General features: G+C 40.2%; 1 protein-coding gene across 6 annotated transcripts in view; it reads left to right on the top strand.

Annotated features, from left to right (window-relative positions):
- Positions 1-18,169, top strand: part of PTPN5 (protein tyrosine phosphatase non-receptor type 5) — a 77,427-nt gene that overhangs the window by 48,337 nt on the left and 10,921 nt on the right. For all 6 annotated transcript variants that reach the window (XM_036383951.2, XM_036383947.2, XM_036383953.2 and 3 more), the window contains exons 6-11: positions 2,677-2,915; positions 5,572-5,761; positions 8,594-8,678; positions 11,000-11,079; positions 11,570-11,707; positions 15,051-15,161. In XM_036383951.2, coding sequence (XP_036239844.1) covers positions 2,677-2,915; positions 5,572-5,761; positions 8,594-8,678; positions 11,000-11,079; positions 11,570-11,707; positions 15,051-15,161 — 843 coding nt within the window. The remainder of the gene's footprint in view (positions 1-2,676; positions 2,916-5,571; positions 5,762-8,593; positions 8,679-10,999; positions 11,080-11,569; positions 11,708-15,050; positions 15,162-18,169) is intronic.

Here is an 18,169-nt window from a genome sequence, read left to right as displayed (position 1 = left end):
AATGTCTGGGCTGAATTTCTGCAGGTTTGTGGCCGTCGTTCCTTGTGATATCAGCTGATACTACCAAGAAATGTCTGGCTGCATCTCTGGAGCTGCCCTTCAAGTAGTTGCAGGTCACTGTTAGATCACCCCAGCCTCCTCTTTGCCAGGCTGAACAAGCCCAGTTCCCTCCACCTTTTTCCTACACCCTTGACCTCCTTTGAAACCTCTGTTGGGACCACTCCAGTTTTTCCATATCTGTCTTAAACTGGGGGAACTAAATCTGTAGACAATACTCAAGGTGTAGCTCCCTCAGTGCCAAGGAGAGGGGAGTGCTTCCTTTGATTTGCTGGCCACACTCCCTGCTAGAAAGTAATGTCACATTATGTGCCACAGTTAAATTCACTCAGAGGCAGCACAGTGGCAAAATCTTCTGTTTAGTGTGTCAGGAAAATGGACTTTCCAAAAACCCTTCACAAGGCAAAGCAATTATAGTTAACGCCTCCATTCTTGTGATCATTGATGTAGGCAAGGAACTTAGTCAGGTTTATGCAATTTTCTGGGGTTTTGATGCTGCTGTACCTTATCCAGATTAATTTTGTCCTCAAAAATAAACTTTTGGTAATTCTGTAATTGCAAATATTAAAAAACAAAAGACATATAAGAATTGTCAAGAACTGTATGTTCCAGATAAATTTGCAGCAAAACATTCTGGGCTGAAAATCTGAATATCAGGGGTGTGATTTTTTGCATATTCAGCTATTTCTTCGTGGATGAAAACATTTATTGCTGACCCATCCTTAGCACAGAAGATAAAGTTAAGTGAAAGCTCTTCATGGCCAAAAATTCTGATCTCTCTTTGGTCAGTTTTGTATGTGAGTTCCTTGCAAGTTAACATGAATACCACTATAGATTAAAGTAGACTTGGCCCATTTTTGTGTTGATTAAAATTTACGTAAAGAAAAACATTTTCTAACGTTTTCCATGTTGGTGAGTTTGCGCTGGTTTGTATTCCTGTGGTCTGTGCTAAGAATTTCCTAACTAGAGTAGAGGCACAAATATCACTCTGTGTCACCCTGCTCTCTGGATAAATTGCTGAGCCACAGAGTATAAGAAGTGTCCTGTGAGTTCTGATCTACGGTCCATCTTGCCCAGTATGTTCTCTCTAACATGGACATTAGGAAGGAGAGACTGTTTAGAGAGAGCAAATGAGCCTTGTCCCTTCCTGCCTACCTGTCACCTTCCTCTCAGATGTCTGAGGTCATGCTGCTTTGCAATTTGCAAATTTGAAAACATCTGCTTTTATCAGTATTTGCAGAATAGGGAATAACATAGTAATTGGCAGAACATTGAAAATGGTGCTTGGACCAGGCAGGGTTTCTACAATCCCAGCCTGGTGGACAAGAGATTGTTGCATGATGACTGTTTTCTTTATTTTCCCCTTTGTCTCAGCTGAGTGATCTCTCTCTCCTCTCTACTTAAAATTGATTTTAAGCCATGTACTGCCTAGAAGAGACCTTGAAGGAATCTTCCTTTGAGAGTGCCTTTATAACCAAGCCCTTCTTTCCCAATATTGAAATTGATACTGTCCTGTATGACATCCTAATGTGCTTTACTAGCCTAGGAAGATAAATGTGACCTTTTTAGTGGCACTTTTAAAAATTTAACTGGTCATTTAAAAGCCATGTAAGAAAAGGACAGAAGAGGCTTTTACTTGTGAGAGTAAGACTTGTTCTTAGTCTCAAAAGGATGCATGACAATTCAGTATAGTTTGTATGGGCATTAGCCTGAGTGTTACTACTCCAAGTTCTATGCTAGATGGATGAAGTTGGCCTAAGGTTCCAGATCCTAGAATTCAGAGGTGGGCTTGAAATTTTTTACTGAAATCTGTGTGGGGGATTTGAAGTCTACTGATGTGATTTCAAAATCATCTAGTCTTATCCCAGCATCTGTGCAAACTGATACGATGAGGAAATTTTTTAGATTGGTGCAATTTCAACCCTTTTGTTAATTTGTAATATAAACTTTCATATTGCAGTTGTGTCTTAAAACTTCACAGGATTCATTATTTAATGTTCATACCATATTCAAATCAGATAATTAAATTATAACACAGTCTGTGCCTGGGCCAAAAACTGATATGGGCATTTTGAGCCCGAGGATCAGGTACAGCAAAATTGAGACCTCTTCAAAAAATGATGGGTTTATGCATTAAATTTGGGGTACAGTGCCTGGTTATTAAAGATGTTCAGCTCAGCTATATTAACTTAAGACAGCTATATGTAAATTTCATATGGAAAGCCATTAAATCAGGAGAGGTATAATTAGTAGACTACTATGGCGGATTTTTGTTTTGTAAACAAGCCTGGGAAGGATAAGAAACTGAACAAAAAGACAGTGGTATCAGATTGGCTTGCATATGATGGTCACAAGCACATTCCACTTCCACTGTATCCCTGAGTTAAGCCTGGCTAGCTCTGTGGAAACCTCTGTGGCTGAAAGCAGGTTTGAATGGGTAGTTGTGAATCCTTGCAACACACACCACAAAGCCACTCCTGCATGGAACATTCCTGTTCTCTTCAGTACTCTCCAATTCTAATACAGACAGCTGGAATGCTGCCCCAAAGACCCATGCCCTAGGCTATGTGGAAGGGCTGGCTACAAGCAGAACCTTGTTTAAACGTTTGTTTCCTCCAGGTTTGGCACCTCCTCAGAGCCCCACCGGACCCCCCCTTTCCGCTGCAAGAGGACAGACGGCAGTCTGTGAGCCGGCAGCCCTCCTTCACGTACTCAGAGTGGACAGAGGATAAAAATGAAGATGACTTCCTAGATCTGGACCCCGTGCCAGAGACTCCAGTCTTTGACTGCGTCATGGACATTAAAGCGGAGACAGACCCAGCTACTCTGACAGTTAAATCCGTGGGCTTGCAAGAAAGGTAGGGTACCTGTGACTAACAGGGAAAAGTCTGCTCCCAGATTTTGGGGGTTTAGGCGTTCTGTGCCTGGTAGGAAGCTTTATTGCCTTTGTGAACATCACTTTCATATGTGGTTGTGAAGTCAAGCACCTGCTTCATTTCCTGTCCTGTTTTCATTCCAGTCATAAATACAAGCATGTTAGTTAAACAGCACACAGTTTCTGGACAGCTGTCAACAAGTGCTGTTCTAAAGCATCATTTCTTCCCATTGAATATATCTATTTGTGTTTGATCAGTCTCTCACCATTCATCAAGATAGCAACTGCATTGCATGAAATCTCCTATGGAGAAGTAAAAGCTTTTACCTTTGAAAGAGGTGGGTCTCATTGATTTTTTTTTTTCCCCCTCGTCACTTGTACTGGAGGGCTAGTCTTTTTTTGCAAAAGCAAAACACAGAAAAAGTGATAGTCTTTAGTATTTCTCAGATTAATAGAGTTAATCCAGAAGTAAATGAATTATTCAAATGAACCCAGTAATGAAACTTTGGGGTGAGTTGGTGTCCACTGCTTGAACCATAAGGGCAGCTTGAAAAAAGGAGTTTCTCAGGCAAGTCAGGAGGTTCTCAGAGAGGTTCACAGCTGGGAAAGGGCAGTTTCAAGATTAAAGGAAAATCTTTTTCTGTTTTGTGTCCTTTCAGTTGTCTTAGTGAAATAGAATAAAAATTCTATCTTGATGATAGAATTCCTGCAAAGAAATTCTGCAAAAGTGAGGATGTTATGAATAAAAATGAAGTTACTGAGAGGCCCAGCATAGCAAAGTATCACCTTTCTTTATTTCTCAGTTTTCAAACTTAATTGGAATGCTAACCATAGTTAATTCTCATCTGTAAAGCTTAAAACAAAGGACAGAACATAGATTTTAAGAATACAGTGCTGATTTTCTGAAGCTCCTCAGGATGCAGTAAAAAGGAGTTACAGAAGAGACTTTCAATTTGCACTCTTGTGGGTTTGGAATTTTTTTTATTGCTTTATGGTTTGTTATAACATTGTCCTAAAATTTTATATATTTTTATTGTTTATTCTACCTTTATATGAGATCACAGTAACCTCTGGGGCTTGTCCCTGAAGCTGCTGCTTTGTTGCTTTTTCATTATAGGCAAGATTGGGCTTGAAATACGTGAGTCATTTGTGTTCTTCACTATCCCTGATTTCATTCCATTTCTGTCACTTTAAAGATGTGACATTTCTCCTCAGGTGACTGCTAGCCTGCATGAAAGACACTCACTCTATCAAGAGAATTGGGGAGTATTGCTTGGAGAATAATCAGTTGGTTAAAGTAATGAATTGCAATCAAAAACCTGTCAAGTAACTAGAAGTGGGACAATGAAAGCAATTGCTTGAAGTTCTCAAACTAGGTACAGTGCAAACACTCAAGATATAAACTTGTTTTCAACATACACATGTCCTTGGGAAGACAGACATCATTTGAGGTTTGAGCTGTGTCCTGACAAACTTCATTTACATTATACATTGGTCACTTTTCCTTTATTTGGTGTTGTGTTACCTACCTGTGCCTCTTTGGCATCCATTCTGCTTTTCTCTTACTTCCCTCTCATTCTTTAACCACCAATGCACTTAAAAGGGTGATCAGCAGCTAAATTCAAACACCACTGAATGTTGCTGAAGAAGAAATAATCTCATTTCTTCATGCTGAAGAACTATTAATGTAGGTAGCCTCCTCTACCTTGAAAGAACCAAAAGCAATCTTTGTCAAATGCATCTCTTTTGGGGGAGAAATGTGGTAGCTGTTCAGTAGCACACAGGAGGGTGAGGTGAAATCCTTTGAAAGGTGTCACTAAAGATTCCATGTCGGCCACTGGTGGCATTTCCCCATGGCTGTGAATCATAGTAGGAGGCTGGCTGCAAACTCTTTTGGACAAAATCCTGAGTCCAGGAAAGGGTTGTGATCCAAGTGATGACTTCTATCCTCTTTGTGAGTTGGTCATGCCTGTGTGCCTACATGGTTTTTAATAGCTCCTGCACATACCCTCTAACTAAATTTTTTGAGTGGAGATTCATCAAAAATAGGTTTAGTGTGTAAATGCATAGAACTTCTACCTAGTAATCATCATATTGTGTGGCTTTATTATTATGTTAAAGATATTTAAATATAGATTCACTGACAGCTTTTGAATCTCACATTTGTCTATCATATGTGAGACTAACAGAAGTGCTTTAAAACTTTATTCATAATAAGCATTTTTACTTATTTGGTTTGTTGTGTGGCTAACTTACACAAAAAAAATTCTACACTTAAGAGTATTTGTTTAAAATGTGACTGTCAAAGTATTGGCACCTTCATTTTACCCTTCTTATGATGTGCAGTTGTGGAAAGAACATTTTTCAGATGGAAAAATTATTCACTGCAATTGCTTGGCTTTTTGTGTCTCTGTTGAAGTTGAACTGGCAGTTTATCCCAAGACCTTACCCCAGCGATGTTTCAGTGTACAAAATCATCTTCTGGTTTTGTCCACACAAGAAGCATCACCCATTTTCTTACAGGTAGTGACCGAAATGTCCCCATCAGAACCAGCTGGTGATTTCCTGAAGTTGTTCATCTTTCATTGCTGGCAGTGATGGGTCTGTTGTAAGCAAACTTTGACTGCTCTGTTTTGCAGGAGAGGTTCAAATGTTTCACTCACACTGGATATGTGCACCCCAGGCTGCTCTGAGCAAGGCTTTGGCTATGTCATGTCCCCACGGGAACAGTCAGCCCGGGAATACCTCCAGACTGCCTCGAACATCCTGACTGAAGAGGAGCTGCACAAGAAGGCACTGGATCCTTTCATACTCCAGGCAGAGTTCTTTGTGAGTGTCTGACCTCTCTCTTCTAGGAGCATCAATAAATATGGGATGTTGTCTCTCCAGAGAAGATCTTGGTATTATTTTCTGCCAGTCTAAAAGTAGTGCACACAAACTCTGCTTCTGTCAGTGAAGCATTTCATGCAATTCCCAAATTTTTCATTCCTTTAAATTACAATGTCTGAAAGCTTTCAGTAATGTTGTCACGTAAAAACTAGAGAATTGATTCTGGCAAAACCAACAACAAGTCTTTGTTTCACAGGATTTTGATTTTTTTCTTTTTCTGATGTATATTACCTTTTTAACAACAGCAACAAAAACAAAAAAATCTTTAGAGTTCAGAAGAAAAGCCACATTTCCTATAAGCATAACTTCTGGAAAGAGGTCTGGAGTTGCCCTAGGAATGAAATTAGTCCTAAACCACCCTTTTTGCTGTTGAATACTTAATGTGGAGCTACTTTCCAAATCTAAATGTTCTCTGGTTACCTCAAACACAGTGTGGCTCTGTCATTTAGCAGCAGCTATAGAAATTATTATTTCTGGGGTTTTTCTCTGCACAAAAATAATTCACTAGCTGTAAACTACTGAAGTTAATACTGCCATGTCAAATATTCTCTTAAGCATGAAATCTCAGCAGAGCAGAGGAAGATTGTTTTGCAACATTACAGCCCTTTCAGCCTGTCCTCTTCATGACCTCTAAGTGTCTGCAAGGGAAAGACCACTCTGATTGTCACTTGCTGTCCTCCCTCCTTGTGCTGTTTTGGGGGGGGGGGGGGGGGTCCCTTTATGAGAACAGGGGGATACTCTGGGCTTCTGTTTTAAAGTAGAACACAAGGGATCTGTGGTCCTTAATTCCTTTAGTGTTGTACAAGATGAAGGAAAGCAGCTTCTGTGTAGGCAAAGCCCTGATTCTTTTAAAGTATCTATTGCTCCTTTAGGGAAGGAATGTTCACTTGGTGTCTGAACTGACTGCTGGATTAGTCCACATACAGATTCACCAGTCTTTGAGCTATTCTGTAGCTTTCAAGCAAAGAAAATAATGTTAGATGTAGACTTCGTTTGTCTGAGAGATTTTGAATTAGGTTTCCTGGTGCTCCTAGAATCATCCAGCAGCCAAGCCATCCCCAAGCTATTTTCATTCTTTAATGAAAACTGAAAGAACACAAAATGCTGTGCAATCAAAATGTTATTTCTATAATTAAAAATTGTAAACCAGTTCTTTTTTTATGAACAGTTAGCACCAGCTAGCTCTTAGTGTGTTTTCACTCTAACCTACTTGGTTTTCAAACTCCAGATCCCAGATGAAGTAAGCAGTTGTTTCATTTTGCAAGAAAAGTCAAGGAGCACGTTAACAGGGCTAAATCCTGAAATTCATACAAGATTTAGAGTTTCTACTCAGACAGCAGTCCTGTTGATTTCACCAAGAATTGGCTTGTGTAGTGAATGACTTAAGACCCAAAAACAGCCCATGGAGCTTGGCTCAGGGAGAGTTTGGGTTGACTAAATACCAAGGAACAATTGAGAAAAATATGAAGATTTTGTTCCTATGCAGTTCTCAAAATTGATAGAAAATTACTTCAACAAAACATTTTTGTCCTTATTTGCCTCTGGTTAAAGCCAGCAGTGTGCTCAGTGCTTTGTAAGAGGTGGAGTTCAGATAGACTTCTAAGGTTCCAGGACTGACCTCAAGTTGTTCCAGGGCAGATTTAGATTGGATATTAGGTAAAAATGATTCACTGAAAGGATGAAGTACTGGAACAGGCTGCCTGGTGAAGTGGTAGAATCACCATCCATGAAAGTGTTTGTAAACATGTGGATGTGGCACTTAGGGACAAGGCTTAGCAGTAAACATGGAGGTGCTAGGTAAAAGGTTGGACTCAATGATCTTAGAGGTCATTTTCAGCCTTAATAATTCTCTGTTTCTCTAGTCCATAGTTCTGCTCATCTTAAGTTTTTTCCCTCACTTGCCTCACTCAACCCTGATTCCTGTTCCCAGTCTGTGCTGTAGTGGTCTCTCAAATTGATGGTGCAGCAGCTGTGATGACCAGCTCTGCCTCCTGGTTCCTGTGAACCATCTCTCTGCTGTGAGCCTGGTTAACACATCCCTTCTCTTCACCTGCCTTCCACTCCAGCTGCTGGAAGGTTCCTGTTCGTTCCCACCTGGCATTAGCCCCTGATTGCAGGGGATGAGCAGTGGGGAACAGGAACACTGAGGAAGCCCCTCCATCTTTGTGTGTTCTTTGCATCAGGAATGGGGAGTGCAGGCAATCCCTGAACACCCCTTTGCTGTCCTTTTCCATGGAGCTTGGCAGCACGATGAGCAAAGCAGTGACGCTCCCGCAGCTCCATGGAGTCGGGTCAGCACACCAGCCTGTCATCATGTGTGTCATACTTTGTTGCTGGTGCAAGTCCCCAGCAGATTATTACCTTCCACCCTCAGAGAGGAAGCGATGTGAGTCAGAAAGGATGGTCCATCCTCTTGGAGCAGCAGTCTTGCGTTCCACCTCTTGCATCGCTCTGTGCCTACACTTGCAATTCAGTTCTAATAATATTAGGAGTGAATATGTCATGCGTGTTACTCAATGAATTAGTCACTAGGAGCGTTTTTACATGAAGGATTTCAGAAAAGAAAGTGACAGAAAAAGGAAACATCAATCACACTTTGGTGGTAAGTTGCTAGAGGTACTGTACAATATGTCCCAGCTGACTTCATCGCTTTGCCTCCCTCGCAGGTAGGACATAATGGGCTTGGGGTTTTTATACCTCCTGTGAATCTAATAATACTACTGACTGTCTCTTATTTTTCGTGGGTTTTTTGTTTTTCTTTTCTTTTAACAGGAAATTCCAATGAACTTTGTTGATCCAAAGGAATATGATATTCCAGGCTTAGTGCGTAAGAATCGCTACAAAACAATTCTCCCAAGTAAGTTTCTGCTTTTTAAGTCACTGAGGCAGGGTGGTTTATTCCACATGCTGGAGGGCTTTGCATTTTCCTTTCCAGAGTGCATGAAGTGTACTGTCACCACAATATATTGTCCAAAAGCCATGTTTATGGAGCAGCAGCATGGCTTCAAAGCATAAATTAAATTTCCCAAGAGGTACAGAGCATGAAGAACCGAAATGCTGCTGATCCTCAGGGAAATGTAGGATATTAGTTATTAGAATTGCATCGTTTGGTGCTGCTTAAAAGTTGTACCCAAGAACTTGGTTTATTAAGATATTAGTTACTGATTTCTTTGATTAAATTTATTTTGAAAGACCAAATTCTAGCAGCATTATTTTCCTGACTGATGTTTTTTCAAATGCAGACTGAGAATATTGGGAACTGGCCTGATGGCATTAAGATGACACAGAAAAGTATTTTTCTTTTCTATTATGCTAGTTTTATTTGTAGGCAGGAGTAGGAGTTTAGAGAAAACAGTTTGGTACAAATTTTTACTAGTGTCATCATTTTCCCCCTCTCTCATACTTTGAAAAGTGATACAATTGGATGTCATGCCTTTTTTCTTTCCTCTAAGCTGTTGTTGGAATTTGGTACCATCACTACAGTAGTCTTTCGAAAAATCCAAAAGGTTCAATGTCAGGTTAACAAATACAAGTGCAGTAAAGTCAAAAATGTCCTCAGCTATACCTAACAGTCAATGAATCCAGATTGAAAATGGTTTCAAAAAGATTATTTTTATGTCTACAAACTCCAGCAACTGCAGCCTGATGTGTGAAACTATTTTGATGACTTTGTACTCTACCTCAGACCAGAAGTGTAAAAGAATTTAACAGCCTTTCACTATTGCTGTGCTAATGGTTGGGGTGATTCATTCAAGTATTAATTTGCTGGTTTCGCTGCAATGGGAAGATTGAAAAAGTGGATATTGATTTCAGATGCCCAAGGTGCCAGATCTCTAAGTGATCTGTATATTCTGAATTTGGTATCTCTTCATCTCAGCCATATGGGTATTTGCCAGCAGCCACTGTTGTCACTTTGACCTCTTCATCTCAGATAACTCTTTCACTCAGCCATCTCTCTAAATGTTAACAACTTTATTCTGGCCTTGTTATGACCTGAGCTTTTTTTTCTGAAAGAACTTTTGGCAACTTTGTTCCTGACTGTGGCCACAGGATAGCTTGATACTGCTGAGGAAAGGAGAGGGCTGGGTCTCTTATCCCACTGCCTCCACTTCACAGGGCTTGGTGCTGGCAGCAAAGAGGGGTAGAAAGGAGACCTAAACATTCTCTTTACACTTCAAATCCAAAGATCCCAGAAAACATCAATCTGGTCTGTTTGAGGACAGCATTTCATGCTGCCTCTGTGTTTGTAGTACTGTAAAAATTACTGTGTACTCTGCCCTTAATATGATATTGAGTAAACCACAATTTTTGCATAAATCTTATTCTGCTTTCTAAGTCAGCTGAAGTTTTTATGAAAAAGGCACCTGTGGTTTGTTTTTAATATTATCTTGGTCATATACACTGTTGCTGTTTGCTGAGGCCTCTGTCAGGAGGATGTTTTTTGTCAATGGTAACAAACTGGGTAGCACTGGTAAAAGTGGATGAATGTGGGCCTGTGTCAGGTCCCATTAAAATCAGTGAAACAGTCATTGACTTCGGTAGGAATTGGACTGAACTTCTGAAGTGGAATAATGTTTTCTTTTGTCATCTTATTAGAACAAGAATAATGCTTCATAAACAGCCTCAATGAAGGAGACTCAAGTACTGAAGAGACTTAAAATGCAAGAGACTGTTAATATTCTTTAATTTCTCTATAACCATTATATTTGTTAATAGCACATCTTGGAGTGTGGTTCATTGCAAGATGAAACTGGGAAGGAGTTATTGTCATCTGGCTTGCCTGGGTGCAAGAAATGCATGTTTATGTTTTGGTAGAAAAGCTCTTTCCTATCATTTCACAAACAATATTCTAATGTCTTTGAAGCCAGAATGAGTCTGTTGACCTAACAGATTGAGAAATAATTTCCTGTAGCAGAAAACTGCTTTTCCAGAGTCATGCTGAGACACTGACTCAGGACCAATTAAGGCAGGCTTCAGAGAGTGGGTGAAATTGTCAGAAGGCTGCAAATTACCCCAACCATTCTTTCCCTTTTTTAATGGTCTTAACATGGGGGTTTTCTAAGGCCACTCACATCTGCTGTGATGGCCATGAATGCATGTAAATGTCTTGCTCTACTAAATAATCTTTTGTGTCTCCTTCCTCTGATAAATTATTCCTTATCTCCTTACACCTTTCAGATCCTCACAGCAGAGTGTGCCTTACCTCAGCTGATCAGGACGACCCCCTCAGCTCTTACATCAATGCTAACTACATCAGGGTAAGAGCTCCATAGCCCAGTGTGTCTGCCCAGCCTCTATCAGCCACCGTTAACGTAAACAGAATTGCAACACACACTGGCTTTTAAAAGCATCCTAGCTGATCTGATTGCTCTTCTCTCCTGTTTATCTTAGCTGAAACCCCAATTTCAAGGTGCACCTGTACAGATTCAGACCAGGCAGAAACATACTGCTACAGTTCCTGATGCAAAATTCCTTGTCAGCTGGCCTAACCAAGGCACTGGATAATCAGCCTGAATAAGGCTCATGACCTAGCCAGAGTCACCTCAAGGCTGTAGGACACTCTTTGCTGGAATTTCTTGAGTCTGTACTGTGTCTTTGCTCCATGTACACGTGTGCAGGAAAGAGATGGAAAGGAGAGCTGGTGCCACACAGTCAGCATTTCATCCAGGATAGCGCTCTGGTTTTTTAACCTTCAAGGTTATGGTGGACATCCCTGTTAAAACTGATCTCTTGTTCTTTTGTTGGCAGGGCTATGGAGGAGAGGAAAAGGTATATATTGCTACTCAGGGACCGATAGTTAATACTGTCACTGACTTCTGGAGAATGGTGTGGCAGGAGCGTTCTCCCATCATTGTCATGATTACCAATATAGAAGAGATGAATGAGGTAATGCTGTTACATCCAGTCTATATTTTTATCTGTACTCCAGGAGTTATTTTCAGCATAGACACTAAGCCAGCAAACAAAAGTTAGCTCAGTGGCCTGTGCAATCAGAGCCAGCATTAAATTCTTCAGGCTCAGAGAAGATGTGGGCTTCTCTTTCGCTTCAGTTTACTGTGAGTCCTGTTTTGCTGTCTGATTTCTCCTACTGTTGGTTTTGCCATTTTCCTTTCCCAACTGAGTGAAACCCCTCCTAACCCAGCTCTATTTGCAGGCAGCCTTTGAAGTTCTTTCTGAAGGAATCAAAAGCAATAGTACGCCATAACTGCTAAGGCTGAATATCTTTAATCAGTAGAGTTGCTGCTGCTTTATCTTCCATTTATTATGATTTGATGTCTACATGCACATCTCATTGAGGAAGTACCTGATTTCTGTATGATAATCAACAACTAGGGCTGACTTGGATATTGAGGACCTTCCCCTGAAAGAGTCTAGGGAATGCTTATGAAATACTGAAATAAAGATGCTGAAATTTTCTATTTGCCACCTACCATAAATTAAACTGTAGTGATGTTTGTGCTAATCCACCTAAAGTGAATTCTTCTTTTTTTTGCAGTTTATAATACTGCAGCCCTCCAACTGTTCATTACTTACCTGCTGAAATCTTTCCCCCATAGCAGAGTTGCAAGAACTTTGTGCCTGGGCTTCAGCTCACAGACAGGTAGCTGAGCTCACATCTGCCTTTACTGGCAGTGTAAGATGTGAGAAAGTGGTCTGGGCATGTGTTGGGCTCTGCATCCTCCCCCACCACTAAGCAGCAAGGCTAGGTGGAGATATCCAAATGTTGTTTCTTAAGCTGCAGCACCATTGTACAGTCAGGCTTGTCCTTGAGAACAGATTAGTAATTTAGGTTAGAGATTTTTGTTTGGAGAAGAAGCTTTAGATGCTAAGAAGACAAAGAATATGGGCAAACATCCAGCATACAGACAGAGTTGTATCTTATCTGCTAGCTGGAAGCTTAGTGCCCATAATCATGCATGTGCACAAACCTTTAGCTTTTCATAGATATAAAATAAATATGTTCATGTATTTTTTTTCAACTTCATTGAAAAAAAGATATGAACAAGACTGACACAGAATTATGATGCTTTGCAAGTTAAAAATGGTCATTTATTACAGCTGGCTCATTGGAAATGTCCTGTCAAGGATTGCTGAAAACAATGCAAAACATGCAGAGTATGTTGCTGATCTGAATGCTTTGTTTTCACTCAGGTTTTGAATACAGGCACCTGCCTGTATCTGAGCAGCAGCACTGAAGCAATAATGTGCTTATTAATCAAAGTTGTCTTTTTCTGGCACATACAACATTAAAATGTTGTAACATAGTTTGTGCACCAGAATCCTTTGCAGACTTTGAGGTTTAAAGAAGATGCAGAGGAAATGCTGGTCCTGAATGACATATCTGAAATGCTCTTCAACTATAGTTTTCATAAGATTGTATAACAGGAAGGCAAAATAACCTTTATGTCTGGATTGCCTCCTGCCTGCACTGACCAAGTGTTTCAACCCTCCTATCAGTCATGGGAAGCAGTGCACTGCAGTGCTGATGCACTATAGAGTTGGAGCTTGCTACAGCCTGTATATCACAGCAGAGCTGCTGAGTCTTTCCTGATACATTTTTTGTCAAAAATGTATTGATGTCAGCAATATCAGCCATAAATACAAGGTCCTTTCATGCAAACGTCTTCTATACTCACTCCATTTATCTGCAACACTTCTATTAATAGACGAATAGCAGGACTCAAATTACATAGATTCAAACCCAAAAGTTTTGTTCAGCAATGATGCTAGTGAGAGAGACTTTGTGTTCTTTCTCAGTGCAATGGCTTCACTAATGTGAGGATTAAAAGCTCTGCACCTCAGCCCTCTGTCACTTCTAATCTGAATTGACAGACAGCCCCCAGAAATGAGTGGGCAATCTTACTCCACTCCTTTAAGCAGAGCAGTGTCTGTGCTATTGATAGCTGGTAGCACTCCCGACAATTTTTGCAGTGGATTCTGCAGTTTATGAGTAGACGAAGAAAAAACACAATCTGCATAAATAACTTTACAGAGACACAGTGGGCCACACTCCCAGTGGGTTATTAACTGATGTACTGTGCAGATGGAACAACTCTGATTCTCCCACACAAAAATTTTGACTCAGTAACTTAGCAAGGTACTTTTCTGTTGTTAGTCTTTCTCCTCAAGTGGAATTACGTTTGGTGGGGGAGAGAAAAATGATTCAACTTGTTTCCTCCAAGATTGTGTACAGCTGTGTAAAAGAGGAATCTTACAAGCATCATCTTTACTGAGGTTTGTTGAATAGCAGATACCTGCTCCCCTGTGATAATGAAATAGCTTCTTGCATTATCACAAGGGAGCCTTTTTCTCAGCCTCTGCCTGATTCGTGTCATTCCTTTTCCATGAACTAATTTGTGCACCATATTGAAATGCCTGCCTCTGCCTTTGCATATTGATTAATTTAGAGAAACTAATTACAAACCAGTCTTTTTTAGCCCTCCTTCCAGGATCAGAGGGACCTACAAATTTGCACTGGCTCATCTGATACTGTCTATCCATACCACACAGCAGATCTGCAAACGGACTATAGTTTCTGTGTTTCCAAGTGTCAGGTTGTGATACTTGGAAACACAGAAACTGTTCTTCTGGTTTGGCAAAATCAAATGTAGTAGTCCAATCTCTCTCACAGCTACTGCTGCCTTTTACTTCCTTGTATTTGAAAGATTCTCACTGACAATTTTAAGTGGATTTTGGTACATAATCTATTTCCCAAGCATCCCCAGTCATGTTATTTTGTGCAAAAACATATGCAAATTATCATTTTATATTCAGACAGCATTGAGCCATTATAAAAAATAGAAAAGCTGTATTTTGTGTTTCTACATCAGTATATATGAAGCACAGATATATTGGTAACTAGCGTATATTATACTAATCATTATTATCTCGAGAAAAAGATTAATTTAAAACACAAGCACATTGCCACCAGCCTCTCTAATGAACCTTCAAAATGCACATCAGTTGCATAAAGATAAATAAGGATGTGTGTATTTAAAAGCATTGGTTAGTAATTACTTGATTTTTAATCAAGCAATCAGGCTATTATGGATGCAGCAAAAATCAACTGAAATGTGGTCCCTGTTTAGTAAGTGAAAGCTTGTACTTATTATAGAAACAAAATTTATTCACATTCATCTATGCATGTGCTATATTCAGTTTCAGAGGAGAAAGAAACCAAGCCTCCCTTGATACCTGCTTAACTGGATTTGTTTTATATTGCACACAGAAATGCACAGAATATTGGCCAGAGGAACAGGTCACCTATGAAGGAATAGAAATCACAGTTAACAGAGTCATACAAGCAGACGATTACCGTTTAAGGCTCATCACCCTAAAGGTAAATCATTACAATGTACTTACAGTAGCTTAGCTGTCTAAACCTGTAAATGCAGATGTTCAACGGGAGTTGTGTAGAAAGCTTCTGCACAGTGTAGTGCTGGACAAATACCACTTGTCATTACTGAAGTCATTGTAGCTTTGCCCAGTTCACCAGCATGAAAGTTACAGGAAAATCAGCAGTCAGAGGTTTAGGCTGCATGTGTACAGTCTGAAAGCCACCAGGCCAGTTGTAGTAGTATCGGGTTCACTGGGTAAGAAACCAGTGACTCATTCTGTGCCTTTGTCCTCCGGGTTCATTGATCATTGAGAATGAAATGTCAGCTCACAGAGAGCTTCTTACTTTGCAAGTGTAGTTTTATATACCAGTAACCGATTCTATCATCTTGTGGATAGAAAGTTTCAGTACTGGTTTAATTTTTTAAGAACTTAGATACTACTTAATCTAAAGTACCAGAGTCCTATTTTACAGCTCTTTCCATTGCTAAGTTCTGGAATATCAAGCTACATGTTGTAGTAACAGTCTGTTTACATAAACTTCATACATCTTTCATCTGCCACATCTACCCCGACCTCAGTATAACACAACAATTTCTTTCCAAGCTGGGAAAACTCTCCTTTTATCCAACCAGTTTCAAGTCTCTTCAGCCATATGCTAATGGGCAGAAAGCCAGCATATGACATCCCATGTCTGGATTCAGAGTGTAGAAAGTCTGTCACTCATGCTTTTGGCAAAGGCAGCAAGAAGAAAATTGCACTCCATGACAAGTGGGAAGTGAAGAATATCTGCATGTTGCAGGCTTGCAGCTGATCTGGTTTTTCTTTTCAGTTAGACAATGGTTTTGTTTTCAGTACTAGTGGGTCAATGTCTCTTCCCTCCACCCTCAAATGTCAGGATGTGAATTGCTGAGTTCTAGAGCTGAAATAAAGATTCCATTTAAGTTACCTTTTCCTAGAGCTGTACACTTGCCATTTAGTGGCAATAGTTGAGCAGCAGCTCTGAACCATGCATATATTAAGTGACTTGGTAGTGAAAACTGGGAAAGCCATGAATTGACTTAACTTTGCCCTTAAACACGAGTGCTCAGAAATACATGATTACTGCATGCTTTACGGAGTGGGCTGTCATTTTTTCATAGGGGACAAGATTTGTCAGGTTTTAGGAATTTAGAAAAAGCTCAGGCTATAGGCAAGGCTTGTCTTCTGTTCTCAGAGAAAGCTGCTAGTGTCTAGCCACTGAGTCATGATTTCAGCTACAGAATACGTGCTGTAGACTTCAAACTGTCTATTAAATCTTGCTTCCTCCTAGCTGTTCCCAAGTCTTCTCAGTCCCAAGGAACCATCAATAGAGAATATTTTGTTCAAGTCAAAGCAGAAGTGTACAGAACCACAGAAGTCAGGGTGCTCCAAGCAGAAGCATAAAACTTTTAACACAGCAGACAAAACTAAAGGCATCCAGAGTTCATCACTAGAACTTTGTGTGTTTTCTGTTGCTGTCAACTAAATGATTTATGTAGTGATTCATGTTTTTCTTCAGATGACTTTTACTTTTCTCTCAGTGTTATTGACAGCATTTTTATTATAATTTTTCACAACTGAGTTTGGAATTGGGTGTTTATAACTTCTGTGACTCACACATAGTCACACATTCAAAAGCAACTGTGTTTCAGAGCAGTGTTGATCTGATTAACTGTAGTGAGTTTGAGTGTTATTCATGATAACTAGTTATGCTCTTTTAAACAAAGTATTTTCTCCCTAGGATAAATAACCTAAGGGCAGACTCTGTGCTATGATTGTAAGTCTCTGTTCTTGAAGTGAGCTAGACACAGCCTTAAGGATCCTGTGGCTATGCTTCAGTGAGTACTTTAAACGCAGTGTAAGATGGAACAACATCTCAATGAAGCTGAGCCTCCCTTTGTCCAGCTCTCTTGTTCTGATCCTTGAGCCATCTCCCATGTGCCCTCACAAGTGTTTGTGACTGTGTGCCAAGCCAAAGGGAGAAACTGATTGATTCTTCTGAAAATTAATCCATCCAAGAAAGGAAAACGATTTAATGTGATTGTTTTCCCAATCTAGTTCACTGTGAAGCTGTGCAAAAGCTCTGTCATCCAAAGAGAAGAGTGGAAAATGCACAACCACAGAGCATCCAGTGACTGACAAGCATAGGGAGGGACTTGGGAGTATACGTGACAAACTGTTTTTAGATTTTTGTGCCTTGTTCTTCAGAAAGAGTTATATTTGTCTTTTTTTTCTCTCTTCAACTCATCCAGCCGTGGTTTGAAGGGAGGGTTGTGGAAGCTAACACTCTTGTTCTTGGACCTTTTGCAAACATTTACTTTGCCCTGTGCCAGCTGGCTTGTGCAATGGCTGCAAGGGTAAGGCCAGTTCCCTGGGCACCATGTTACTATTTTGCACCTTTAGAAATCAGACAGAAGGATATCACTTTGAACACACAAAATCAGAAGCTCACAGCGCTACTTGGCACTCCAAAAAGGAAACAGCACATTTGCTATATTCATAACCATGCTGAGACAGAGAATCAGAATTTGTGTCTCTCAAAAAGACCTGGACTGCAGCTAGATACAATTCCCACCTTCCATACTGCCTCTGAATTTCTCACCATGTCTAAGAGAAGAGTAGAATTGACAGGAGACCGATATAAGTCTGTCTGTCAGAAAAGATAGAAAAATAAGCTCCCATCTCTCTCCCTCATCTATTTATCTAGCTATCAGAGACAGAGATATGGCTCCTGGCTCTCTGTCTGTCAAATACATTATGAAAGCAATTATGTCACAAGCACAGCTCTGGCTTTGCTGAATGAATCTGTCAAGAGGGAACAGACCGCCTGGAGTGTTTTGCACACAGCTCTTGGCACTAAAAGAGCAGAATACTTTGTGGGGGGAGGAATTTTTTGGTGGTTTTTTTTTTTTTTTGTAGTTTACTGAAGTGCAGTCATGATATTTGAAGTCCAGACTTCTGTGTTGTGTGGCTTCCTATTTGGATTTCTGT

The sequence above is a fragment of the Molothrus ater genome, chromosome 6 (assembly GCF_012460135.2).
Source record: "Molothrus ater isolate BHLD 08-10-18 breed brown headed cowbird chromosome 6, BPBGC_Mater_1.1, whole genome shotgun sequence".
NCBI lineage: Eukaryota > Metazoa > Chordata > Aves > Passeriformes > Icteridae > Molothrus > Molothrus ater.
This window is presented reverse-complemented; position numbering and strand designations above follow the sequence as displayed.